This window comes from Protopterus annectens, chromosome 3.part1 (assembly GCF_019279795.1).
Source record: "Protopterus annectens isolate FY-2018-M chromosome 3.part1, PAN1.0, whole genome shotgun sequence".
Taxonomy (NCBI): Eukaryota; Metazoa; Chordata; order Ceratodontiformes; family Protopteridae; genus Protopterus; species Protopterus annectens.
In genome coordinates this window covers 24,258,549-24,284,232 of record NC_056732.1, presented here as the reverse complement: position 1 = coordinate 24,284,232, position 25,684 = coordinate 24,258,549, and the positions used below count along the sequence as shown (strand labels likewise).

General features: G+C 41.9%; 1 protein-coding gene across 1 annotated transcript in view; it reads left to right on the top strand.

Moving 5' to 3' along the window:
* LAMA1 (laminin subunit alpha 1) overlaps positions 1-25,684 on the top strand; it is a 3,417,884-nt gene that overhangs the window by 3,127,749 nt on the left and 264,451 nt on the right. The window contains exon 48 of the mRNA XM_044066516.1: positions 14,579-14,764. Within this exon, the coding sequence (XP_043922451.1) occupies positions 14,579-14,764 (186 nt within the window). The remainder of the gene's footprint in view (positions 1-14,578; positions 14,765-25,684) is intronic.

Below are 25,684 nucleotides of genomic sequence, written 5' to 3'. Positions count from 1 at the left end.
TGTATAAATACGTAAGTATATAAATTTATACAAAGATGTTATAACATCTATCAAATCTGAACTGCTCTTAGAAACAATGAAAAAAATGGCACAAATCTATAAAAAATGTATATATATATTGTATGATCAATAGTAATAAAAAACAGAAATAAAAGGGAATATATTCGCATAAAATATGACTTCCTTAACATTTATATCTTTTGGGATCTTCAGATAGAATTTTAAGGGCTGGTGTAATAAAAATATGATCATTCAAGCCCTTCCCACTACAAGCATCTAACTTGAGCTGCCATATCATCTCATTGTATGCTGATTTTGTCTCCCAATCACCCCCTCTTTCAAAATGTTCCACTTCCTCAAGGACCCAAAATTTGAAGTTAGCCTCATGGCATGTAAGTGAATGTCTGTAGAGGGCATTATTTTAATTTTTACGGGTAATGTCCCTCATGTGTTCGTATATTCTCTTTCTCAGAAAAAAAAAATTATATACTTGCATATTTATATACATTTATATATATTTATAGAAGTAAATAATAGAATATTTAAGTACATTTTTATTATAGGTTCATAGGTTCATAGGTTTATACTAGGCTATCTGCCCTAAGGCATTTATAAGCCTAGCCCAAATTGTTGTGGCTTACGCCACCCCTTATATGAAAAAATACTGTGCCCATTAGTTTGTTGTGCCTCTGTCCAGCAGTGACTCAGAGATGATTCCCGGGGTAAACCTACGATCTCCCATCCACAGGTCTAGATTTCTCTTGAACAGAGTCAGCGAGGTGCTCTGCCTCACATGGACCGGGATTTTATTCCACAGCATAGGGAGTCTCTGAGTGATAAATCTATCCCTCCAGCACGTCCTATTTATATCCGTGCTAAGGTTTAAGTCGCTTGCTCTAGTGGTTTTGGTGGATTTGGACTTTTTGAGGTGGAGCATGTCCATTAATTCGGGTTGGACATGGCCTTGTATGTCAGGCACATGTCACCTCTGAGCAGATGGTATGCGACTGAATAGAGCTGGAGTTTCTTCAATCTGGCAGCATATGACAGATTTTGGAGTCCTTTATCCTTTGGTGAGGAACTTTGGGGTCTCTCCAATTGCTGCAGATGTCGGGTGAGATACATCCCGAATGGGGCATTGTACTCGATCATTGGTCTGATAAGTGAAGAGTACAGGGGAACAATGACCTCACTAGATCTGGATGTGAATCCTTCATGATCAGGTGGGCAATGTAGAAGGTCTTTCTAACCACTTTAGCAATGTGAGTGTCAAAAGAAAGGCCACTGTCAACCTGGGTCTCCAGGTCCCTGATAACCTCTTCTGTGCTTAGTGGATTGCCACCTATATGGTAGCTTGGGGTTACCTTGTTTTTCCCGAAGGGTATGACTATACATTTTTTGGCATTTAACTTCAGGCCATGGCTCTGGCACCAGCTATCTGTTTCCGTGAGTCCCTTCTGAAGGATATCCGTGTCCGATGCACTTTCCACTATGGCGCTCAGTTTGCAGTCGTCTGCAAACTTTGTCAGCCAAAGTCCTCCCATGCTGGCCTGTACTTCTGAGAATATATTACATTACATACATATTTTTTATTTCATATATTTGTATTTATGTATTTATGTATTTGGTATGTTCTTTTTTCTTATATGAATTTACTTTAAGGTATATGAAAACAACGAAGTGTGTGGTTCACATGATATGGAGCATCATAAAAGAACTGTTATTTATATTATTACAAGCTAATACCTTTGAAGCTGAACAAAAGTGGTTTAGGCATTTTACAACGTCTTTACAATTATATTATTACAAGTATTGATTCCTATATGTACCGACACCTATATTAATCTATAAAACAAAACATACACCTGCTTTTTATAATTTCTATGTCTTTTTTAGTTTCAAAAGAAAAGATGCACTGTTTTTTAACGATTTAGAGAAACAAGATGGCCAGCAATGATATTCCTATGTTACGTCACATTATTTGATTATTTGAGTATTTGATTGATTGTTCTTAATTGGTCTTAAATGGTTGTGTATATAAGAAATGTGTGGAGTGTTGACAATTGATTCTGATGAGGTCTCCAGTAAGGAGATGAAAGCGCTAAATCCATTTTTTGTTGCTAGTAAATACAGTATTTGTCACTGTGGATTTTGGATGTGATTTTTGGTGAAACGTAGTTTTGGATTCTAGAAGACAGCCTTTATAGAAACCGAACTACCGAGTTTGTGGTGTTATTTGGGGTTTTTCATTCGTGAGTGGTTCCTGATATTCTGGAAGCTGCTACTTGGAGTTCAGTGCACACCTTCACCAAACACTATCACTTACCTCTTTACTCTAAGACTAGAGCTGGTTTTGCCACTGCAGTTTTGCAGGGCCTACTAGCTTCCTCTAACCCTGTTTGACTCCACCTCCAATCCTTAGCTTTGGGATTCAACCCAAGTGTGATGACTGCAGCAGGGTAACATGATGAACATAGTACAGTTTTGTACCTACCATAAATGTAGATGTTCGAGTGTTCACCCTGCTGCAGTCCAGGTTACCCTCCCTCCATCCCCTCTGAACTAGCTGAACTTATCTCTACCACTTTATCCTATACTACCTCTGTGGTGTATTTGCTTGTGCCTAAGGGTTTTTTTTTTTTTTTATATAGCCATATCTATATATATATATATATTTATATTTTGCCTACCTATTGGGGACACCTGACATCTGGGGCAAGAAAAACTGAACAAAATGGCGTTGGATGCCTCTTATATACCCCTGGCGCACTGACGTCAGGGAAGAAGCGACAGCAACCAACAGACTTTGGAATTCGGGCTGACTGCGGGACCGCCTGATGGTAGGATAACCCAAGTGTGATGACTGCAGCAGGGTGAACACTCGAACATCTACATTTATGGTAGGTACAAAACTGTACTTTGAGGAGGATTGAAAATGGACAACCCAGGTGCATAGTTATGGTAAGTACATAACAACTTAAAATTAATCTTGCTAATGTGCATGCTACAGCCTGCTTTTCCACTTACACAGATTGGTATATTTTATTATGTTACCTCAGGTGTGAAAATCAACTTAACATGCTTTCAGTAAACATTAACGTTTACTCTTGACAAGAACGCTGGATGCCTTTAAATAAATAAATTTTGCACTCTTATATTTAATGCAGTAGAGTACTAAGGTTGCTGGTTAGGTAACTTCTTGTATAACTGTTTGCTGAACTGCCTACCAATATCCCTTTTAAAGTTAACTGCATTTTATCTCACATGTTTAACTCGGAGTATATATTTTTTCACTTGTGTGTGTGCATTATCACTTTAAAATTAATTTCCTTTTACCTTGTAGATTTCACTATTCAGACCTCTCATAAAGTAGTTTCTCGTTGTACCTTCATGGTCGTTTTATTGTTGTAATGCCTCCTTCTGTATTCAGACTTCTCATAAAGTAGTTTCTCTTTTTACCTTCATGGTCGTTTTATTGTAGTAATGCCTCTTTCTGTATTCAGACCTCTCATAAAGTAGTTTCTCTTTGTACCTTCATGGTCGTTTTATTTTAAACGATAGATGATTTACATTTTCTCTTTTTATTTTTTACTGTTATTTTTTATTGTGTGATGCTTCACTGCCTTGTAACTCTCTATCTCTATGGAATGCCCTCTGACCTTTGATGTTTTGTAAGGCATTCCTCTAAAGCTGTCATTTCAGTGTATGAAAACAATTCTGAAGACCGAGGTGTTTTTTTCTAGTAATGGCAGCGATGTCCAAGTTATTGGTTTAACTTGTGATGCACGTCTGACCGCATCTGTCTTTGTGTGTGTGTGTGTGTGTGTGTGTGTGTGTGTGTGTGTGTGTGTGTGTGTGTGTGTGTGTGTGTGTGTGTGTGTGTGTGTGTGTGTGTGTGTGTGTGTTTGTGTGTGTGTGTGTGTGTGTGTGTGTGTAACTTTTTCCACAGAAACAATATAATTTAAAAAAAATAAACTGCAACAAGCATGAGGCTTCCACCAGCACAAAGTACAGATATTACCCATTTCACGATTGAACACACTAAACGGTAGGCTTGAAAGTTAGTATAAAATAGTAAAACACCTGGTGCAATATTGATCAGATTACAGAACTGAATATGACTGCATTTACATTATTTTTATCCTGTCGCAGTTTAAGACCAGGAAAAAAAATAAGAGTAAATCTCTGAAAACGCCTACCGTGCTTCAGTATTTGCAGCTCTACTTTAGCACTGGTAACCTAAAATGACATCATACTGGGAAGGGAGTTTCAGAGAGTTTAAGAATGTCAGCAGAAGCTCTGTCTTAACAGTTTCATCTTGGAAATAATTAATTCCACCTAAGAAAATGCACATAATTACTACTGCAGTAAGTGATGCCACGGTTGCAACACATGCAAAACAAAATGTTAAACCAAGTTCCCGTCTGCTTGAGTTGGTGGTAGCTCAGGTGGTGAAATTCCCTGATGCCTTGGCCAAATTTTCCCTCATAGTATAAATACCACCTCGGATCTCCCCTAATAAGAGGCCACTAGTCTAGTAACCCAGTCAGCAAAGACTAAATAAAATAAAAATGAGTAATGTCAGTGATCTGAACTTGTCAAGTAAAATAAAATAAATGTCATACAGTACATTTATTTTCAAATATATCCGGCTCATGTCCACTGGGGAAAAGAGCATTAGTCCATTGCAGGATACTTAAGAGGTAGACCCTAGTGAACACTCGCTTGGAGTTAGGTAGGACAGATGCCCTCCCAGCTGAGAACTGAATCGAGAACAGTGCTTCAGGGCAGTAGTGCTACCTCGGTCATGAAGAATCAAAAATTCAGAATACTAAATGTACAGTCTAGGCTTCTTTTGTTAGGTTAGACTTCCTGATACTGCAGGTCAGGCACACAGGTTGTGTGTTATTGTGCCCACTACCCCAAAAACACAAGCATTGTTAAAAGCTCCAGCTTCAGAAAGAATGCTTTTATGTGTTTTTTTTTAACCTGTTGGATGGTCTTGCATGCCTTATAAGTTTACTTGGTTCTTGAGTATAATGGTCTTTGTCTTGTGTTGAGAGGGTGTGTGTATTCCTATACCAGAGTAATTGGCTCATTTCAGCTGCTTTCTGCTTACCTGCATCCTGCATTTACTGCCAGGTTTGTCCTTGCAGTCAACCTCAGTTTCACTTGCAGCCTCACAGTCTGTGGTGTTTCATTTTTTCAGGGCTAGGGTTCCTCTTCTTTTTTTTATAAAACATTTGTTAACTGGTAAGCCCACTGGACACACATTCTCTTTGCAGGGGTGACCTGGGACCAATATGTGGTTGAGGATTCAGGGACTTGCTCATAATCATAAAAAAGGCAAATGGAAGCAGTGAGAATCAAACTCAGGACATATGGAGCATCTTGATCTAGCAGTATGTATTCTTAAACCTTTGCACCAAGTTCCTTTTCTTTAGGCAGAATTTAAATTCAAACATTCCTTCTTTCGGAGTTGTTCCAAACCAAAAAACTTCACGTGGGCTCTTCAGTTTGTACTGGTTGCCAGAGTGATTATGGCCTTTCCCTGTTCATGGTATGAGAGTAGGTCATTGGGCTTGTAGTGTCATAAGTGGGCAACGTGGTAGTTGTATCTTCTGCATTTACTTGTTTGTTTTTCTTTTTGGAAAGCGTTCTGCAATTTAATTGGTAAAATGTAATACTTTCCTGATAGGCTGACATTAGATGTGAGCAAGCCTGGGAGTTTTGAAAAAAGGTGCGCTAGAGCTGGGCCAAGAGCCTGTGTTTAAAAAAAAAGTGAGCTAGAGCCAAGGCAAAGGTCTGTGTTTGCAAAAAGGTGAGCTAGAGCTGAGCCAAGGGTCTGTGTTTGTTCTTAAATGCGACTGAGAGCCAAGACAGAACTCAAAGTGGACAGAGTAAAAGAGCAGCACTGAGAAGCAACCACACACACACACACACACACACACACACGCACGTGTGTGTGTGTGTGTGTGTGTGTGTGTGTGTGTGTGTGTGTGTGTGTGTGTGTGTGTGTGTATGCATGCTGTCTCTTTACTCATAAAAAACTAGTTTGATGGTTAGCTGCTTCCACACAAAATCTGTCTGCCCCTCCCCCCAATGCACACAAAATGATATCCACCTTCTGCATATGCTTCACTTGTCTGATTGTGAAGTGCCCCTCCCCCCAGTGCACACAAAGTGATGTCCACCTTCTGCATATGCTTCACTTGTCTGATTGTGAAGTGCCCCTCCCCCCAGTGCACACAAAGTGATATCCACCTTCTGCATATGCTTCACTTGTCTGATTGTGAAGTGCCCCTCCCCCCAGTGCACACAAAGTGATGTCCACCTTCTGCATATGCTTCACTTGTCTGATTGTGAAGTGCCCCTCCCCCCAGTGCACACAAAGTGATATCCACCTTCTGCATATGGTTCACTTGTCTGATTGTGAAGTGCCCCTCCCCCCAGTGCACACAAAGTGATGTCCACCTTCTGCATATGCTTCACTTGTCTGATTGTGAAGTGCCCCTCCCCCCAGTGCACACAAAGTGATGTCCACCTTCTGCATATGCTTCACTTGTCTGATTGTGAAGAAAGGGAAAGACACTAATCATTTGTTGCTCACAGACACATACAGTGCCCCCTGTTCCTGCGTGCCCCATCTCACTGATCATTTAACAGTGTTAGTATAAATTATCCACACAAAACCTGCCACCTTTTTTGTTCTGTTGGTGTTAGTTTGTACTGAAGGTGAATATACCCAGTCTGTAACATCTTAGCTCAACAAGCAGGGACAAAGACAAAAATAATGGGTGCAATGAGTCAAAATCAGGGACAAAGTCTTAGAGAGCTGCTGCATTAAAAGGTTTTGCATTAGTATGCATTTTCCGAATAATATAATGTCTCAAATTCAAATATTTGTCATTATGTAGTAACTCCAGTCTTCAACAGTTTGTCAGAAAACCACAGATTTTATGAGGAATAGACCAAAATATGAGGCAAAAACCAGGGATATATTATGATTATGATGTCAGACACAGTTGAGCAGCATGAACCACAGGTACGTGTATTCCCACTTTGTTTTCACCTACATGTGGATGTTCCCCCACTTTCAGCAAGCCAAATCAGTAGCCATTTGACTGCCTTTTGTTTTAAATATTCTGATGACCTCCCTATCGTCCCCCATCAGAGAAGTAATTGCCACAATACTCTGTTCTCCTTATTATCACTTGTCATTCTTCAGTGCTCTTCTGAACCCCAATTCCGATCACTGTAACAAATCATTTAAAAATTCATTAGATCAACTCCCCACACAGCTGTCAACCTTAATTTACCACAGTGTGGAACACTGCCTCTCATAATGGGAACACATGGCTAAAATGTGGAACACTGTCAACAACTTAAGTCAAAATGCTGTTTGCATATTTAGAATATGTACCTCAATCCAAAAACAAAAGCATGACTTAGGCTGTTCCCCATAGGATCACAGGAGGTTACTAGGTTATTGGCCCTAGGGCCTTTACAAGCCTAGCCATGTTTTATTCTTGTTCAGTCACAGCCTATATTAGCACGTGAATTTATGATCAGCACCGACTACCCCTATCGAAAAGGGACGTAGGTGAAACCCTCGTGGTGAAATTACACTTTCCCATCCAATTGTCCAAGTTACACTTAAAAAGGATCATTGAGGAGCTCTGTTTAACTTGAATTGGGAGTTTGTTCTAGAGGAGTGGCAGCCTCTGGGAGACTTATCTGTCTCTCCAGCAGGTCCTGTTTATGTTGCAGGCTAGGTTAAGGTCTTTAGAGTGAGTGAGTCTTGTCCAGTTAGATTTGCAAATGTGCAGCATTTCCATTAAGGCGGGGTCTGAGATTGCTCTGTAGGCCAGGCACATGTCACCTCTGATCATTCTGTACAATACAGAGTATAGTGACAGTGTCTTCATTCTGTCCATATAGGTCATATGATGAAGGCCATGAATTTTCTTGGTGATTAACCTTTGAGGTCTCTCCAGCTGCTGCAGATGTCTGGTGAGGTACATACAAAAGGGAGCATTGTACTCTTATTGGTCTGATGAGGGTCGAGTACAGAGGAGTTATAAACTCCTTTGTTTTGGATGCTAATCCTTTACTTATGAGATAGGCGGCGTAGTAGGCCTTCCTCACCATTGTGGACACATGATAATCAAAGTTAAGGGTTCTGTCAACCTGTGCTTCCAAATCTCACACCACTGGGTTTGAACTTGGAGGGGTATTGTTAATGTTGTAATTTTCTGGGACTTCAGCTTTACCGAAGGGGATGGTAATACATTTTTTTGCATTAAGTTTAAGTCCATGGCTTTACCGAAGGGGATGATAACACATTTTTTGCATTAAGTTTAAGTCTGTGGCTTTGGCACCACTCATAGGTTCATAGGTTCATACTAGGCTATCTGCCCTAGGGCATTTATAAGCCTAGCCAGAGTGTGTATGGCTTTCGCCACCCATTTTAAATTAATTTTGCTATGCCCTTTTTCGAGGTTAGTATACTGCGCTTCTGTCTAACAGTGACACAGAAGTGATACCCGGGGTAAACCTACGATCTCCCATCCACTCATCAAGATTCCTCTTGAAGAGAGTCAATGAGGGACTCTGCCTAACCTGGACTGGGATTTTATTCTAGAGTGAAGGGAGCCTCTGGGTTATGAATCTGTCCCTCCAGCATGTCCTATTTATTTCAGTGCTGAGGTTTAAGTCCCTCGAGCGCGTAGCTCGATGGGATTTGGATTTTCTGAGGTGCAGCATGTCCATTAATTCCGGGTTGGACATGGCTTTATAAGTCAGGCACAGATCGCCTCTGAGCAGGCGGTATGCCACTGAGTAGAGCTGGAGTTTCTTTAACCGGGCAGCATACGGCATCTGTTTGAACCCCTTGATCCTCTTGGTGAGGTACTTTTGGGGTCTTTCCAGTTGTTGCAGGTGTCTGGTAAGGTACATCCCAAAAGGGGCATTGTACTCAATTATGGGCCTGATGAGGGATGAGTAAAGAGGCACGATGACCTCCCTTGATCTAGATGTGAATCCCTTCATGATTAGGTGGGCTATATAAAATGTTTTTCTAACCACTTTGGCCACATGGTTGTCAAATGAGAGATTGCTATCAACTTGGGTCCCCAGGTCCCTAATTACTTCTTCTGTACTTAATGGATTACCACCTATGTGGTAATTTGTGGGCACTTTGTTTTTGCCAAAGGGGATGACTATACACTTTTTGGCATTTAGCTTGAGGCCATGGCTCTGGCACCAGTTGTCTGTTTCTATGAGGCCCTTTTGGAGGATGCTTGTGTCAGCTAGAGAGTCTATTATGGTGCCCAGTTTGCATTTTTTTGGAATATTGTGACATTATTATGGGTATCAATGATTGCATCTCATTTGCAGTCATCGGCGAACTTGTTAGGCCACAGGCCATCTGTTTTCACTTGAACTTCTGAGAAATAGATTCCAAACAGAAGTGGACCCAGCACAGATCCTTGTGGAACACACCACTAGTAATAGGTCTGCTGGTAGAAGTGGAATCCCCTACTTTGACTGTATGTGTTCTGTCAGTGAGCCAGTTGGCTGCCCATCTAATGACATATGGGTTTATCCCCAGCTGGGCGAGTTTGTTGATGATGCCTGAGTGGGGGATAGTGTCAAAGGCCTTGGCTAAGTCGAGGTAGGCAGTATGCACTGTTTTGCCGTCATCCAAGGCTTTGGTGACATTTTCAAAGAAGTCCACCAGGTTTAACAAGCATGATCTACTGTTAACAAAACCAAATTGGATCGGTGAAGAGTTTGAAGGTCTGCTGTATCCTTGTTGATTAGGTTCACGATGATTCTTTCCATAGCCTTACAGATAAGGCTGGTTAGGATTATGCGTCTAATTCCCAGAGTCGGTTGAAGGACCCCCTTTGTGCAAAGGGATCACAGTTGCAGTTTTCCATTCCGATTGGACAAAGCTAGTACATGGACTGTGGTTGAAGAGAGTACCCGATGGTTCTGCCAGCTCCTGTTTTAGACCAATTAGTAAGTAGCTTGGGATGTTGTCCGGTCCCATAGAGGCTGTGTTTTTGGCCTTGGAGAGGGTGGTTATGACCTGCACTTTGGAGCTAATAGGTAGAGGACTGGTGACAGGTATATTTTGGGGTATGATTGATAGGGACAGTGGAGTGAAGTTTTCGCTGAACCTGTCTGCTAGCAGGTTGGCAATTTTCACAGGTTCCATACGAGTGGTACTGTCCACTACTAGTTCTGCACAAATCTGGTCCTTTCCTTTAAAATTTCGTATGTAGTTATAAAATGCCTTGTGATTATCCTTAGCCAGGGATGCTAGCTTGGTTTCGTAGTTAGCTTTGGAGGACTTAACAAGATGTTTAATTTGCTTATTCAAGCTGTGGAGGGTGTCTTTCCTTTGCTGAGGCCATTCCTTCTTCTTCTTAGTCAGCGGTTTCTTTCTCTTGTTGTATAACCTGCTTATGCTGGATGTCCACCAGGATGGTTTGTTTTTTCATGAGGATCCTGATTTAATCCGTGCAGGTTCAGCTGAGTCTGTATACTTGTATAGGTGTTTATACAAGGCATTGTCATACTCCTCAGTATGGGAGACACTGCTGTCAGTGGTGAGTGGGGGGTTGAAAATATTTATGCCATCGAGTAGAAGGCTATAGTTTTCTTTGGAGAAGTTTTTTAACCTTTTTGCTCTTGGGTGGGGGGGGGGGGCGGCATTTGTGATTCTTACTTTGAATGTAACAGATTTGTGGTCTGACCTTACCTAGAAGGGCCCCACACATAGGGATGGTGCAGAGATCTCTCATGCTGGCAAGCACTAGGTCAAGGATATTTGAGCCCCTTGTGGGGGTGCCGACTGTCTGTTCTGGAGCATTTGTGTTAACAAAGTCCATCTTAAGCAAGTTCCCTTTTCTCAACAGAGACCAAACGGGTGGCCACATTCTTTATCATTTTCCTACACAGATAGAACTCAAACCATGGATCTATTTAAAAAATAGACACAATCAAACTTTTAATATATAGTGAAAAAAAAGATTGATGTTTCTTCGTTTAAAAGACCCGTGCTTCCTAGCTCTTTATACAGTAAATTTCTTTTCCTGATGTGCCTGTGGTGTGCCCTCCCCAGTGCAGTTTCGGCCAACCACGGTGCTCATTATTTGACTTGACCAAACATAACAAAAAGCACATACAGCAGGTCCAGTCTGAATAACTGTTGAAAAAATAAGAAGTAAAGTGGCTCAACTCATGTATGTCAAGTTAAATGAAGCATGAGCCTGAGATGAGCTTGTACTCAAGGTCTAGTTGTAGCTGTTGTACTTACTTCAGTTATATTCTGCGCAAGGTCTTGGGTTCCTCAGGAAGGTTATTTGCACTTCATTGTAATGTACATAGGATCATAGAACGTTACTAGGCTAATGGCCCTAGGGCCTTTACAAGCCTAGCCAAGTTCTACCCTTATTTCCATGATCAGGACCTATTGCACCTGTCTGAGAGGGACACAGGTGGAACCCCAGGGTGAATTTATGGTTACCCCATCCAGTCGTTCAGACTGCATTTGAAGAGGGCCAATGAAGTGCTTTGTTTGACATGAAGTGGAGTCTGTTCCAATGTCTACTGTTAATGTCACGTACCAGGGTAAGGTCTGTAGAGCAAGTAACCCATGTACCATTTGACTTGTGGTTATGCAGCATTTCCAATAAAGCAGGGTCAGAGATTGCCTTATATGCAAAGCAGAGATCACCTCTGTGTAGTCTGTATGAAACAGAATAAAGTGACAGTGATTTCAGACGATCCACATAGGACAGATGCTGAAGACCTTGAAGTTTCCTTGTGAGGAACCTTTGTGGTCTCTCCAATTGCTGCAGGTGCTTGGAAAGGTACATACCAAAAGGGGCATTGTACTCAATTATTGGCCTGACGAGAGAATAGTACAGGGAGGTTATAGGTTCATAGGTAGATACTAGGCTATCGGCCCTAGGGCCTATACAAGCCCAGCCAAAAAGGTACCCTGGCTTTTGCCACCCAAGAAAATTATTTTTTCTGGAGGCAGTGCCATTATTTATGAGATGAGCAATGTATACTGCTCTTCTTACCACTGTGGAGACATGATGATCAAAGGTAAGGTTGCTGTCAATCTGTGTGCCCAGGTCTCTCACCACTGACTGCGTACATAGGCTATTGCTGTTGATGTGGTAGTTATCAGGAACATTGCTCTTACCGAAAAGGATGATAATACATTTTTTTGCATTGAGTTTAAGGCCATGACTTTGGCACCAATCATTTGTTTGAGTAGACCCTGTTGTAGGATGTTGACATCATTTGGAGATTCTGTGACCGCTCCCAGTTTGCAGTCATCAGCAAACTTTGCCAGCCACAGACCTTTAGTTTTTGCTTGTACTTTGGCGAAATAGATTCCAAACAGTAGAGGTCCCAGGACTGATCCCTGTGGAACACACTGGTTATAGGTCTGCTGTTGGAGGTGGATTCCCCTATTTTGACTATATGTGTTCTATCAGTGAGCCAGTTAGTGACCTATCTAAAGATATACTGGTTGATACTTAGCTGGGTGAGTTTGTCAATGATGCTTGAATGGGGGATAGTGTCAAAAGCCTTGGCTAAGTCTAGGTAGGCCGTATGCACAGATTTCCTCTCGTCCAGGGCCTTGGTGACTGTCTTGAAGAAGTCCATCAGGTTTAACAGCCATGATCTTGCTTTGACAAATTCAAACTGAGTAGGGTCAAGTGTTCAGAGATTACCTATATCTTTGTTAATAAGATCCATTGCAGATAGGGCTAGTCAATCTAATAGGTCTATAGGTCCTGGGGTCAGTGAAAGCACCACCTTTGTGCAAGGGGGAACACAAGAGTGCCCCAAAGAGAAAACTAATGCTCGGGCAAGGAACAGAGAATTGCTTCATAGTTACCCATTGAATCTGAGAACAGCACAGTACGTTCAGGAAGAATGCATTCGTTTTATAACTAATGCAAGTGATACTGAATTTCCTGAAATATTCAGTACCCACTCCACTCCCCCAAAAAAAATTGTTGCACTGCATGGACTGTGGAATAGAGATAAATTTCAGTACATTCTTTTACTGTGCAAGTATCATGGAGTCAGGTTTGCCAAATTAGTGTTTTGTTGTAATTTAACAAATCTGGAGATAACTGGTATGTTAGAAAATTGCAGAAAAAAGCATGCCACAAGACAGCTGTTCCTCAGAAAGAAATAGTTACACAAACCTAAGTTACAGTAATATTGTGTTGTAGATAAAGTAAGGGGTAACTCAATTGTTACTAGTAATAAAACAAACCAAAATAATCAAGCAGTTTCTGCTACTTGCACTCAGAAAAAATAATGAAACTAAATAAGTCAATAAATATTCCTACTGCAGGCAGAGTAGCGGTTTATATTGGAAGTCCCTTTCTTTCCATTATGAGCTGTTAATTGCACTTGATTCTGCAAGTGTCTCTAAGTGCAGTGACAGTTTTAATACCTCTGCAGTAGTGTGGGGAAGGGGACTGTCAGTTCCTCTTGGACTACAAAAGAAAACCCTGAACAGAGACCTGCAATTTAGCTACTTTTCTGGCTGTAGCTGGATAACTTCTAAGTATAGTGTAAAACAAGCTCTGAGCCAAACATAAATGAGGGTGATTAGAGACAGAAAAGAAGCAGTCCTTTTACGGAAGATGTAGAAGATGACAGAGACTCACACAAATCCCATTATCTGTCAATGGCATGGGAATTCACAGTTACTTCCCTATGTCTGGCATGAGTCATAGAAAGCAGACTTGAAATGCGTTATGGTAAAGAGAAAGGGTTGAGGAAGAACAAGATCACATTGATACATCAAGCCCTATTGGTAGCCAAGTTGTGGAAAACAAGCTAAAATTACAAATAAAGCACTTAGAGTGATTTTGAGATATTAAAATAGGTCAGGAAACAAAGATAGAGTGAAAAAAAATATTTTTTTTTTAGTTTTAGGGTGGAGTATTCCTTTAAGAACAGCAAGTAGTGGAGAACTCTGTCTTTTACTCTTGTCAGCGGGTATTGTATATCTCAAAGTTTGGTCAGGACAAGTGGTGCAACTTTCATTTTAGAACGAGTGGGAAGAATTTACTTCTCTGGTCTTTTTCAGGAAGTATTGTAAATCTGGTACTGTTCACAAGACATTAACATATTACTTACATTTTAAAAAAGAAGATGAGGGGATTTAGTTCTGTTTTAGAACTCCTATACTTTTTGCCAAGAAACATTTTAAAGGAGGAGCCGGCAGTAAGCTGGTGTGTTCCTGATCTAAACTGCATGCTGATCACATCTGTAAGCATGGCTAGTTAGTCAGCATGGGCTGGTTAAACAAATGAAGGGCTTTTACAGTTTTCATTGTTATGGCTAAAATTGGTAGAATGTACAGATAGTACTTAACGTCTTTCTCCTCTTTAAATTTATATTGTGGGGGGGATTTGTATTATTTGATGTTCATTTTAAACCTTTTTTAACAATAAAATATACAATTGTTTGTATGTTTATTATAATCCATGAGCAAGCTAACGTTGTGTGGCATATTTTTCAGATCACTGTCTGTGCAAGTCGATGAAGCCAACCCCTCTGATGTGAAACTTGGTCCATTAGCAGACGCTAATCTACTGAATTTCTCTAATTTCTACATTGGTGGAGTTCCCTCAATAGATGCCATGGAAATTCTCAAGACAACCCAGTCTTTCTATGGCTGTATCAAGAATTTGATCTTTGACATGGAGTAAGTTATAAAATTCTTATCAAGCAGTGTGTGTGTGTGTGTGTGTGTGTGTGTGTGTGTGTGTGTGTGTGTGTGTGTGTGTGTGTGTGTGTGCAGACAATCCAATCTTTGTATGGCTGTATCAAGAATTTAAGCTTTGACATGGAGTAAGTTATAAAGTTCTTATCTGGTAGTGTGCGTGTGTGTGTGTGTGTGTGTGTGTGTGTGTGTGTGTGTGTGTGTGTGTGTGTGTGTGTCTCTGTCTGTCTGTGTGCAGACAACCCCGTCTTTGTATGGCTGTATCAAGAATTTGATCTTTGACATGGAGTAAGTTATAAAATTCTTATCAAGCAGGGTGTGTGTGTGTGCGTGTGTGTGTGCGTGTGTGCGTGTGTGCGTGTGTGTGTGTGTGTGTGTGTGTGTGTGTGTGTGTGTGTGTGCAGACAACCCAGTCTTTGTATGGCTGTATCAAGAATTTAATCTTTGACATGGAGTAAGTTATAAAGTTCTTATCTAGTAGTGTGTGTGTGTGTGTGTGTGTGTTTGTCTCTGTCTGTCTGTGTGCAGACAACCCCGTCTTTGTATGGCTGTATCAAGAATTTGATCTTTGACATGGAGTGAGTTATAGAATTCTTATCAAGCAGGGTGTGCGTGTGTGTGTGTGTGTGTGTGTGTGTGTGTGTGTGTGTGTGTGTGTGTGTGTGTGTGTGTGTGCGCACGCGTGCAGACTACCCCGTCTTTGTATGGCTGTGTCAAAAATGTAACCTTTGACATGGAGTATGTTATACAATTTTTGTGTGTGTGTCTAGCGCGCGCGAGCACTCTTATTGGCAATTCCCAAATTTTGATTTGTCTTTAAACAAAATATAAAAGTATCGCATTTATCCGAGATGGCCATATTTGGCAATAATGACCTTTGCAGAAGAGGTTTTCCAAATTATGTTGGGTTCAAATAAGTAAAGAGAACTTTGCTCATGACTGGATGTGATTATAAAGGTAAACTTTTTAAAGAAACCATAATTTAACACTGAGAAACTGCAAATGGCGCAAAATATTTAAGAAGTGGGGTGTAAACATACCCCTCTACTGTCAATATCCAGATTTTTGCCTCATATTTTGGTCTATTCCTCATAAAATTTGTGGTTTTCTGGCAAATCCCTGGGATGATCTGAGGACTGAAGTCACTAAATAATGACATACATTTGAGTTTCAGACTTCAAATCCTTCAGAAAATGTATGTTAACACAAACCCTGATGTTCTTTGTGTTGGGTAATCTTTTGGCAGGTTGCCCTCAGTCGGCCTGAATAACAAAGTCTTGGGTCCTGTGTTGGTTGCTGTCTCTTCTTCCATGACGTCAGGTCGTCAGGGGTATAAAACATGCAGCCGATGCCATTTTATTCAGTCTTTCTTGCTGAGCGGTGCCCGAAGCAGAAGCAGTTCGCAAGTGTTGGTCGGCCAACTCCTGAAATTTTCGCATTCGAGTTTCAGAACCAAAGTCTTCAACTAAAGCTAAGTACCCCGTTGGGGAAACTTTTTCTTGCTCCTTACCAATGTCAGTAAAAGTTAATAATTGCATTACTTCTGGGAAGCAAATACCTCATAAAGATTTTCATTTGTACTGAATTCCTTGCCTAGGCCCAGATCATAACGTGCCTTGCTGTCGGTTTTGTGCTAGATTTAACCAAAGCACTATTAAGCGTCGGTATATTTTTGCTTCAAAATATTTTGGATCCAGATTTAATTACCCTGAAATGTCGTCGGTTAGCAATCCAACTACCAGAGTTCACAAAAAACGCAAAGAAAAAGACAGAGATAGACCGTCGAGGTCCAAAACCGACAACGAAGCTTCTCCTAAGCCAGTCTCCGGTACTTAGTGAGGCGCTTTCGCAGCCCCTGATATCTGCTACTTTTGAGTCGCAGGCCTCTACCGAGACCCATGCGGAGTCCGGTATGCTGCAAGATTCTCAGAGTATTGAACCCGCAGATGTCTCTCCCTTGGATGGGTCCAGAGCCACTGAGCAGGCACTGGCTTCTGAGGATGTTTTCAGGCCTCAACATTTCTATATAAAACCGATGCCAGCTTCAAAAACAAGATCAAAAACATCTTCTAAGTCTAAAAAGCCGACGCATGAGCCACGTGCTCAGGCCCCTATGCCTAAAAAACAGATGATCAAAATGGCTGAGGACTTAATTACCTTGATCAGGGATTCCCAACCCCACCGCACCCCTGCTAAGAGGCCTAGGCAAGACACTGATTATGAATATTCATATCAAGTTTCCATTTCTTCTGATTCCTCTTCTGATCAGGAATTTTCTATTCCACCCTGTGGGGATTCAGATGAGGAAGAATCCATCCCATCTGCATCTCCTCCTGAGGATTATTCTTTTGGTGAAACCTTGCATACTTTAAGGGAACATTTTCATTGGGAGAGTCAGGATTTCTCTGAATCAAAAAAGAGGCTTAGGGATTTCCTTCTTCTTCCTCAGCATAGGCCTTTGGCTATACCTCCTGTATCAGACATTGTTGATGATGTGTTTTCAGAATCAAGCATGGCTCCTGATTCCCTACCTCCGGCTCCTAGTAAGCCAGACAGATATTACAGGGTTCCTGACTCCCACAAATTTCTATTCAAAAATCCTGCTGCTGACCCTGAGACTATCTCACAGGGTCCCAAAGGTGTAAAGGCCTCTATAGCCAAAAATCCTACCCCCTCTGATAGAGATTCCAGGGCGCTTGATAGATGGGGAAAGAATGTGTATACGTCTGCAACCTTGGCAATTAGGGCTTTAAACTGCCAGTTTTATATGCTTAAATATCAACAGCATGTTATGGGCTTAAAACAGAAAATGATGTTAATTTCTGATTGTTTGGAAAATAAAGAATTACAGGAATTATTGCATGCAGCAGAACAGGTTGGAAAGCATACTTTGCAATGTGGTTTTGATTCCTTGGAGGCCTCTTGCAGGGCCGCAGTTACTGGATCTGTGATTAGAAGACATGCCTGGCTCAAGTAGCAAAATCTGCCTGATCATGTTAAAGCTAAATTGTTGGATGCCCCTTTACAGCATGATACTCTGTTTGGTAGTAAGGCAGAAGAGGTTTTAAAGAAAATGGAAGACAAAGCTAAATCTATGCAAACTGTAAAAGATTTCTTACAAGTGCAGCCACCCAGGTTCAGTAGGCATTGACCTACTAAAAATTGGTCCTTTCCTGTGTCCAACAGAGCCTCTCAAGGCAAATCCAGGCACTCAAAAGGCTGTAGATACCAATCACAGGGTTCACAGGTCAAAGCAATGGGGTGCCTCCACCTCCAAATCTGGAGGAAATAAAGCACAACCCTACAGTAAGCAGTCTCAATGACTTCCCTCTTCCTTCACCAAGCACTTATCTTTTGGCAGCCCCCTTGGGGGGAAAATTAGCACTTCATGCTCAAAAATTGGCAGTTAATTACCCAGGACAAGTGGGTATTAAACATAGTATCCCAGGGGTACAGATTTCATTTCCATACTTTGCCAATTCCAAACGGTTGGCCAGATCTGCCACAAAATCAATGGGCAGAGGCTCAGAAACAAGTTATGCCCATCATGGATATGGGGGCTATTCAACCAGTACCAGAACAGGAAAAAGGACAAGGTTTTTACTCAAAACTGTTCCTGGTACCCAGAAAAGACAATGCCTGGCGTTCAATACTGGACTTATCGATTTTGAACACATTCCTGGACATTCCAAAATTCAAAATGCTGACTTTACAACAGCTACTGCCTATGCTAGGCAGGAATGCTTGGTTAGTAACTCTAGACTTAAAAGAGGCATACCTGCATATCCCAAAAAGGGAATCATGCAGAAGATTCCTCTGCTTCAAAGCAGGTTTTTTGCATTACCAATTCTCTGCACTGCCCTTTGGCTTATCTACTGCGCCCAGGGTCTTTACAAAGTGCCTGGCACCAGTAATTACATTCTGCAGACAAAGAAGCATTCAAATGTGTCCTTATCTGGATGACTGTCTCAAGCAGAGGACAAGGACACTCTTCTTCAACATCTGGCATTTGTAAAAAGGCTTCTAGCATGCCTAGGGTACACCATAAACGAAAAGAAATCACAAATGGTACCCTCTCAAATAATTACATTCCTGGGTGCAAGCTTGAATACAACTGCCCAGATGGCTTACCTTACGCCAGACAAACAAAGGCAACTGACAACATACTTCAAACAGATGGCAACAAAAACACAGTTATCTGCAGTACAAATTCTGCAGGCTTTGGGGTTCATGGCATCCTGCATTCTACTAATTACATATGCGAGACTGCATATGAGGAAACTTCAATGGTATCTAAACAGTTTATGGAGTCAACATTGTCACAGTCTGGAAACATTGATTCCTCTCATTCCATGCCTACAACAGGAGTTTCTTTAGTGGGCAGAGACATGTCACCAAAACAAGGGACTGTCATTCACTCTACCCCCTGCCACCCAAACCCTAACTACGGATGCATCAGACTATGCTTGGCTGGCCCACCTGGCGGGGAGATGCATTCAGGGCATATGGAGTCCAAAACAAATGCATCTGCATATCAACCAGAAAGAGATGCTAGGTCTTCAGAATGCTCCGACAGCCTTCAAGGACTTACTTCATCCAGGACAACTACTGATAAAGACAGACAACACCACAGTTATGTGGTACATAAACAAGCAGGGGGGTACACATTCCTACCCCCTTTGCAGACTAGCCATGGAATTGTGGAACACAGCCTTGACTTACCAAGTACATCTTCAAGCTCAATTCCTGCCAGGAAAACAAAATACTCTGGCAGACGACCTAAGCAGAAATCTTATGGACCCGCACAAGTGGAAACTGGATACACAAATCTTCAGCATGGTAACACAGAAATGGGGGAGCCCAGACATAGATCTATTTGCCTCTCCCCAAAATTATCAACTGGACAAATTCTGCACAATGACTTATCACAGACAAGCATGGAAAGTGGACGCCCTATCCTTCAGTTGGAACAACGTATCAGTCGATGCCTTTCCCCCTCTGCCTATTCTCTCCAAGGTCTTACTAAAGGTCAGACAGGAAAAAACAAAAATGATCTTAATTGCTCCGGACTGGCCTCGCCAGCACTGGTACCCAATTCTAAGGAATATGTCTCACCTCCCTCCTTGGTACTTGCCTCAAATACCTCATGTACTATCGCAGCAGAACAGTCAAATTCTGCACACTCCGCTCCAAACTTTGAACCTTGCAGCATGGCTGATCATTTAATTATTCAAACAACACTTCTCAGTAAATCTGTGATGGGTGTCATTTTGGAAGCCAGAAGGCCTAGTACTAGAAAATCTTATGCTGATAAATGGAAGAGATTCTGTGCTTGGAACCAAGCACAAGGAACAGACACAGCAAAACTAAATATCCCTCAGATTTTACAATACTTGACTGAAATGCTTGACAAGGGCCTATCTTTTTCCTCAATAAAAATCCATGCCTCTGCCATCTCGGCTCATTACAACATGGAGCCTCCCATCTTTTCTCATCCTCTGCTAAAACAGTATCTTAGAGGGGCCAAAAATGTAAGGCCTCCCAGAAGATCATCAACTCCTGCATGGGACCTCAATTTTGTGCTGGAAAAGCTCACCCTGCCTCGTTTTGAACCAGCAGCTACTGCGGATATAAATTTTTTATCTTGGAAAACAGCTTTCCTTTTGGCAATCACTTCAGCAAGAAGGGTTTCAGAACTACAGGCTCTCATGGCTGTGGAGCCTTTTATTACATTTTACCCAGACAGGGTGTCCCTCAGGACCAATCCTTCCTTTATGCCTAAGGTGGTATCCAGTGTGGCTCTTAACCAAACTATTCACCTGCTAACATTTTACCCAAATCCGCAAAACAAGGGGGAGCGGATTCTGCATTCATTGGACGTACACAGACAACTAAGATTCTACTTAAACATGACCAAATCTCTAAGAAAGTCTGAGCAACTACTGGTGACATTTGCTTCAGGATCAGAGGGGAAGGCTATATCAAAGCAGACTATTTCTAAGTGCATAAGCCACTGCATTCGTTTCTGCTACTTGCACCATGGTAAACCTGTGCCCAAGAGAATCAGATCACATTCCACCAGGGCTGCCTCTACCTCAGCAGCCTTTCTCAGAGGAGTTCCAACCAAAGACATTCTAGAAGCTGCTACTTGGATCTCTGTTCATACCTTCACAAAGCATTATCATTTGCTTCTCTTCTCCAAATCCAGGGCAGGCTTTGCCACTGCAGTTCTGCAGGGCCTTATAGCCGCTCCTAATGCCATTTAGTTCCATCCTCCCATCCATAGCTTTGGGATTATACCCAAATGTAATGACTGCAACAGTGAAACACGAAGAACATAGTACAGTTCTGTACACTTACCATAAATGTAGATGTTCGAGTGCATTCACTGTTGCAGTCCAGGTTACCCACCCACCATCCCCCTTTTCTATAACTTCACTTTCCTTCACTATATTCTAAAGCCGTTGTGGTGTATTTGCTTTTAGATGAAGGTAAAGTTTATGTTGCTAAAATGCATTTTTATATATTGCTGTTTATTTTATATATATATATTTTTTTTTTTTGCTCCCCATTTGGGGGGCACCTGACATCGGAGGCAAGAAAAACTGAATAAAATGGCGTTGGCTGCATGTTTTATACCCCGGACGATCTGGCGTCATGGAAGTGGAGACAGCAACTGATGCAGGACCCAAGACTTTGTTATTCAGGCAGACTGAGGGCAACCTACCAGCAGATTACCCAAATGTAATGACTGCAACAGTGAATACACTCGAACATCTACATTTATGGTAAGTGTACACAGCTGTACTTTACTCTAGCAACTTTCTAAGTTTATAAGAGCAATATTTAAAATCTGTCCCTATTTTTGGCCTCTGTCCCCCCATTTTGTTAGGCTTTGTCTAGATTTTTTGTACTAAGAGGCTGAGAGGTATGGTTGTAAAAGAACTGAAATTTGGGACCCATTGCTGTTGTTTATCTGATGTTATCATGATGAGTGCATCAAAAAAGAAAGAGGAGATAGAGACAGAAAAAGTTAGGTCCTTACCAGTACTCTTGACAAGTTTTCACTCCACTGCTGTCTGCTTGCTGGAGGAGAGTCCTACTGCTGAGGTTGTGACATCTTGTTAACTGCCATTTCACAAATCCCATCTCACCTAGGGAGGATAGCTAAAAGGTTACCTTGCCAAATCCACAAGTAAAGAAACAGAAAAATGTTAAGAGCAGTGGGAAGTGATACTTTTTGAAAGCTGCCTAGTCATGCAGAAACAGGAGTACTTGGTTTTCAATGAAAATTAAGTGCTCGCTTATCCCTTAGGTTGTGAAGCGTTGAAGTTTGTCTTTAAGTAGTGGGAGTTCAGGTCCCCCAAAAATATAGATTTGATATGATTTGTGTTGCATGTCAAAACTTGCAGTTTCTGTTAGATGCATCTTTTTAACCCTTTTGTTAATCTGTGTTCCTTATTTAGAATACTTGTAGATAAGGTAAGGTGGTTCACACAGCCTATCTAGATATCGCCAAGGCCTTCGACACCATCCCCCACTCTGGAATTATAGATAAACTCACTAAATTAGGTATAAGTCCCTATGTCAGAAGATGGGTTGCCAACTGGCTCACTGACGGAACCCACACTGTGAAAGTAGCAGACTCCAAATCCAACTTCAGACCAGTGACCACTGGAGTACCACAAGGTTCACTCCTGGGTTCTCTCCTGTTTGGTATCTACTTCTCTGAAGTACAGGCTAAAACAGAAGGTCTTTGGCTAACGAAGTTCGCAGATGACTGCAAACCAGGAGCCATAATTGAAACTCCTAACGATGTGGACATCCTACAAAAGGGCCTCACTGAGACAGATGCCTGGTGTCAAAGCCATGGTCTCAAGCTCAATGTCAAAAAGTGCACTGTCATCCCTTTTGGTAAATCTCTGTACCCATGAATTACCACATAGGCGGTAGGCTACTTAACACCGACAGTGTGATGAGAGACCTTGGGACACAGGTGGACAGTAGTCTCTCCTTTGATAATCACATCCCCACAGTAGTCAGGAAATCCTTCTACGTGGCACACCTCATCACAAAAGGTTTCTCATCCAGGAATAAAGAGGTCATTGTTCCTCTCTACTTGTTACTCATTACACCCATTATAGAATATAGTGCCCCTTTTGGTATGTACCTTACAAGATATCTACAACAACTGGAAAGGCCGCAGAAATACCTCACAAAGTGGATTACCGGCCTCAAACAGATGCCTTATGCAGACCGTCTCAAAAATTTCCAGCTTTACTCTGTCACATATCGCCTACTCGGAGGCGATCTCTGCCTAACATACAAAGCTATTTCAAAACCAGAGCTGTTGGACATGCTCCACTTAAAGAAATCCCAATCCCTCTGAGCTACACGCTCTAGGGACCTAAACCTTGTCATAACAATAAACAGAATATGCTGGTGGGACAGATTCCTGTCCCAGAGACTTCCCATACTCTGGAACAAACTACCTATCTATATCAAACAAAGCTCCTCATTAGCACTCTTCAAGAAAAAATCTTGATGATTGGATGGGAGATGGGAAATTCACCCCGGGGATGACTTCTGTGGCTCTGCTCGACAGGGGCACAGGAAAATAATTTTCTTGGGTGGTAAAAGCCAGAGTACCGTTTGGCTAGGCTTATATAGGCCCCTAGTGCCAATAGCCTAGTACCTACCTATGATATTTTGGCAGTTTTATATGTTTCAGTTAGGTGACTACAGTCATTTGGGATTTGGGGACTATGTCCTTGGGTAGAAGACATGGTTGCCCTACTGACTGAGTTGCTGTCATCAGTGGTGTAATGTAACTGAGGTGGTCTAGTTTCAGTTTGTGCTTCTCTACTTCACCAGCTAAGTAGTTCTGTCACTGAGCCCTGAAGGGGTCTTTGTAGATGACTGACTACATCTATCCAGTTGTATGGATGTACTGGGGTGGAGAAGGTTAAAAAAGCTGTTTTTTTCACAGTCATTTAACTTGGTCAGAGAAGTGGAACCACAGACCATTATAGCTAATTGCCCCTACTTAAACAGCAAAGAAACCAGTTTTAAAAAATCATGAAAGATTAGATAGTGTTGTAAGTACATGGGGTAAAAGTGAGGAGAGATTACATGGAGTAAAGTCTTTGGAATACAATGGGGAATCCTTTTCAGGAGAAAGATGGCAACCAGTTATATGTACTGACAGTAAGGATTCATACGTAATTCAAAGTGTGCTACAGAATAGAGTCACATACCAGTTAATCTGCAAACCAGACTGTAGTAATAAACCTAGTAAAAATCAAAAAACAAACTAGCTGGCTTACCTTCTTCTTCTTTTGGCTTTTCCCAGTTAGGGGTCACCACAGCAGATCTCCTGTCCGCTCATGATTGGCAGTGGAGATTTACGGTGTGGAGTTGCCAGCCTGGCGCTCAATCTTCCACAGAAGGCACACATGCACACACTCACACCTAGGGCCAATTTAGAGTGTCCAATCCACCTACAGCATGTCTTTGGGATGTGGGAGGAAACCGGAGCACCCGGAGGAAACCCACTTGACCACAGGGAGGACATGCAGACTCCGCACAGAAGGCACCCCAGCCGAGGATCAAACCGGAGAACCTCTTGCTGTGAGGTGTCAACGCTAACCGCTGCACCACCGCGGCCGCTCCAAACTAGTTGACTTACCTGAAATCCATAAATCCTCCTAAGTGTAAGAGTATCCCTTCAAAAAAAAGCATTTTTCTCCAACCTAATGCTTCACTTTTTCCTGTACTTTCTTCACTATAACCTACAGTTTCACTCCTACTGTAGTCCATAAAAATATCCTGACACCCTGTGCCAGCACCAACCCATACATCACAGCGAGCCTCCAAGTACAGTGTCTTCTACCTTCCAGCAGTAATAGTACTGCAGCAGCATGTGTCGACATGCAGACAACACTGAATGACTGAGTTTACCCAGCAGTAATAACACTGCTACAGGGGAGGCATCAGCTGCATGTGTTAATATCCAGAGAACAGTGAATGACTGAGTTACCCAGCAATAATAGCACTGCAACAGGGGAGGCATCAGCTACATGTGTTAATGTGCAAAGAACACTGAATGACTTGAGTTACCCAGCAATAATAGCGCTGCACTAGGGGAGGCGTCACCTGCATATGTTAATCTGCAGAGAACACTGAATGTCTGAGTTACCCAGCAATAATAGCACTGCAACGGGGGAGGCATCAGCTGCATGCGTTAATATGCAGAGAGCAGTGAATGTCTGAGTTACCCAGCAATAATAGCACTGCAACAGGGGAGGCATCAGCTGCATGTGTTAATATGCAAAGAACACTGAATGACTGAGTTACCCAACAGTAATAGCACTGCAACAGGGGAGATGTCAGCTGCATGTGTTACTATGCAGAGAACACTGAATGACTGAGTTACCCAGCAATAATAGCACTGCAACAGGGGAGGGATCAGCTGCACATGTTAATATGCAGAGAACAGTGAGTGACTCACTTATTAGGTGAGATACAATTCACCATGTCTATTTCACCAAACTGGTCACTGGCCAAAGTCACCCCTGACAAAAATTGTAACCTACTCCAGGCTTGCCTGTTGTTTCTGGCTATGAGATTGCTTGCATCACACTCACTTACTCTTAACATCTCTAAAGTGTTGTTCCTCGAGTTGTATTATTTACTGTGTAGAGAGACAATGTGTTGGTGCTAAGTTGTTTTTTTTATATATTTCAAGATCACAGCTTGGCAGCAGATTTTTCCATAACATCTTCGACCCTTCACTCTCTTTGTGCCATAAAGTGAGGCATATACTGTCAAGTGACTGCAGAGTAGCCCATTAGCTCTCACATCTGCCTCTGGCCTTGAATTGCTACATTTTTTTTCATAGGA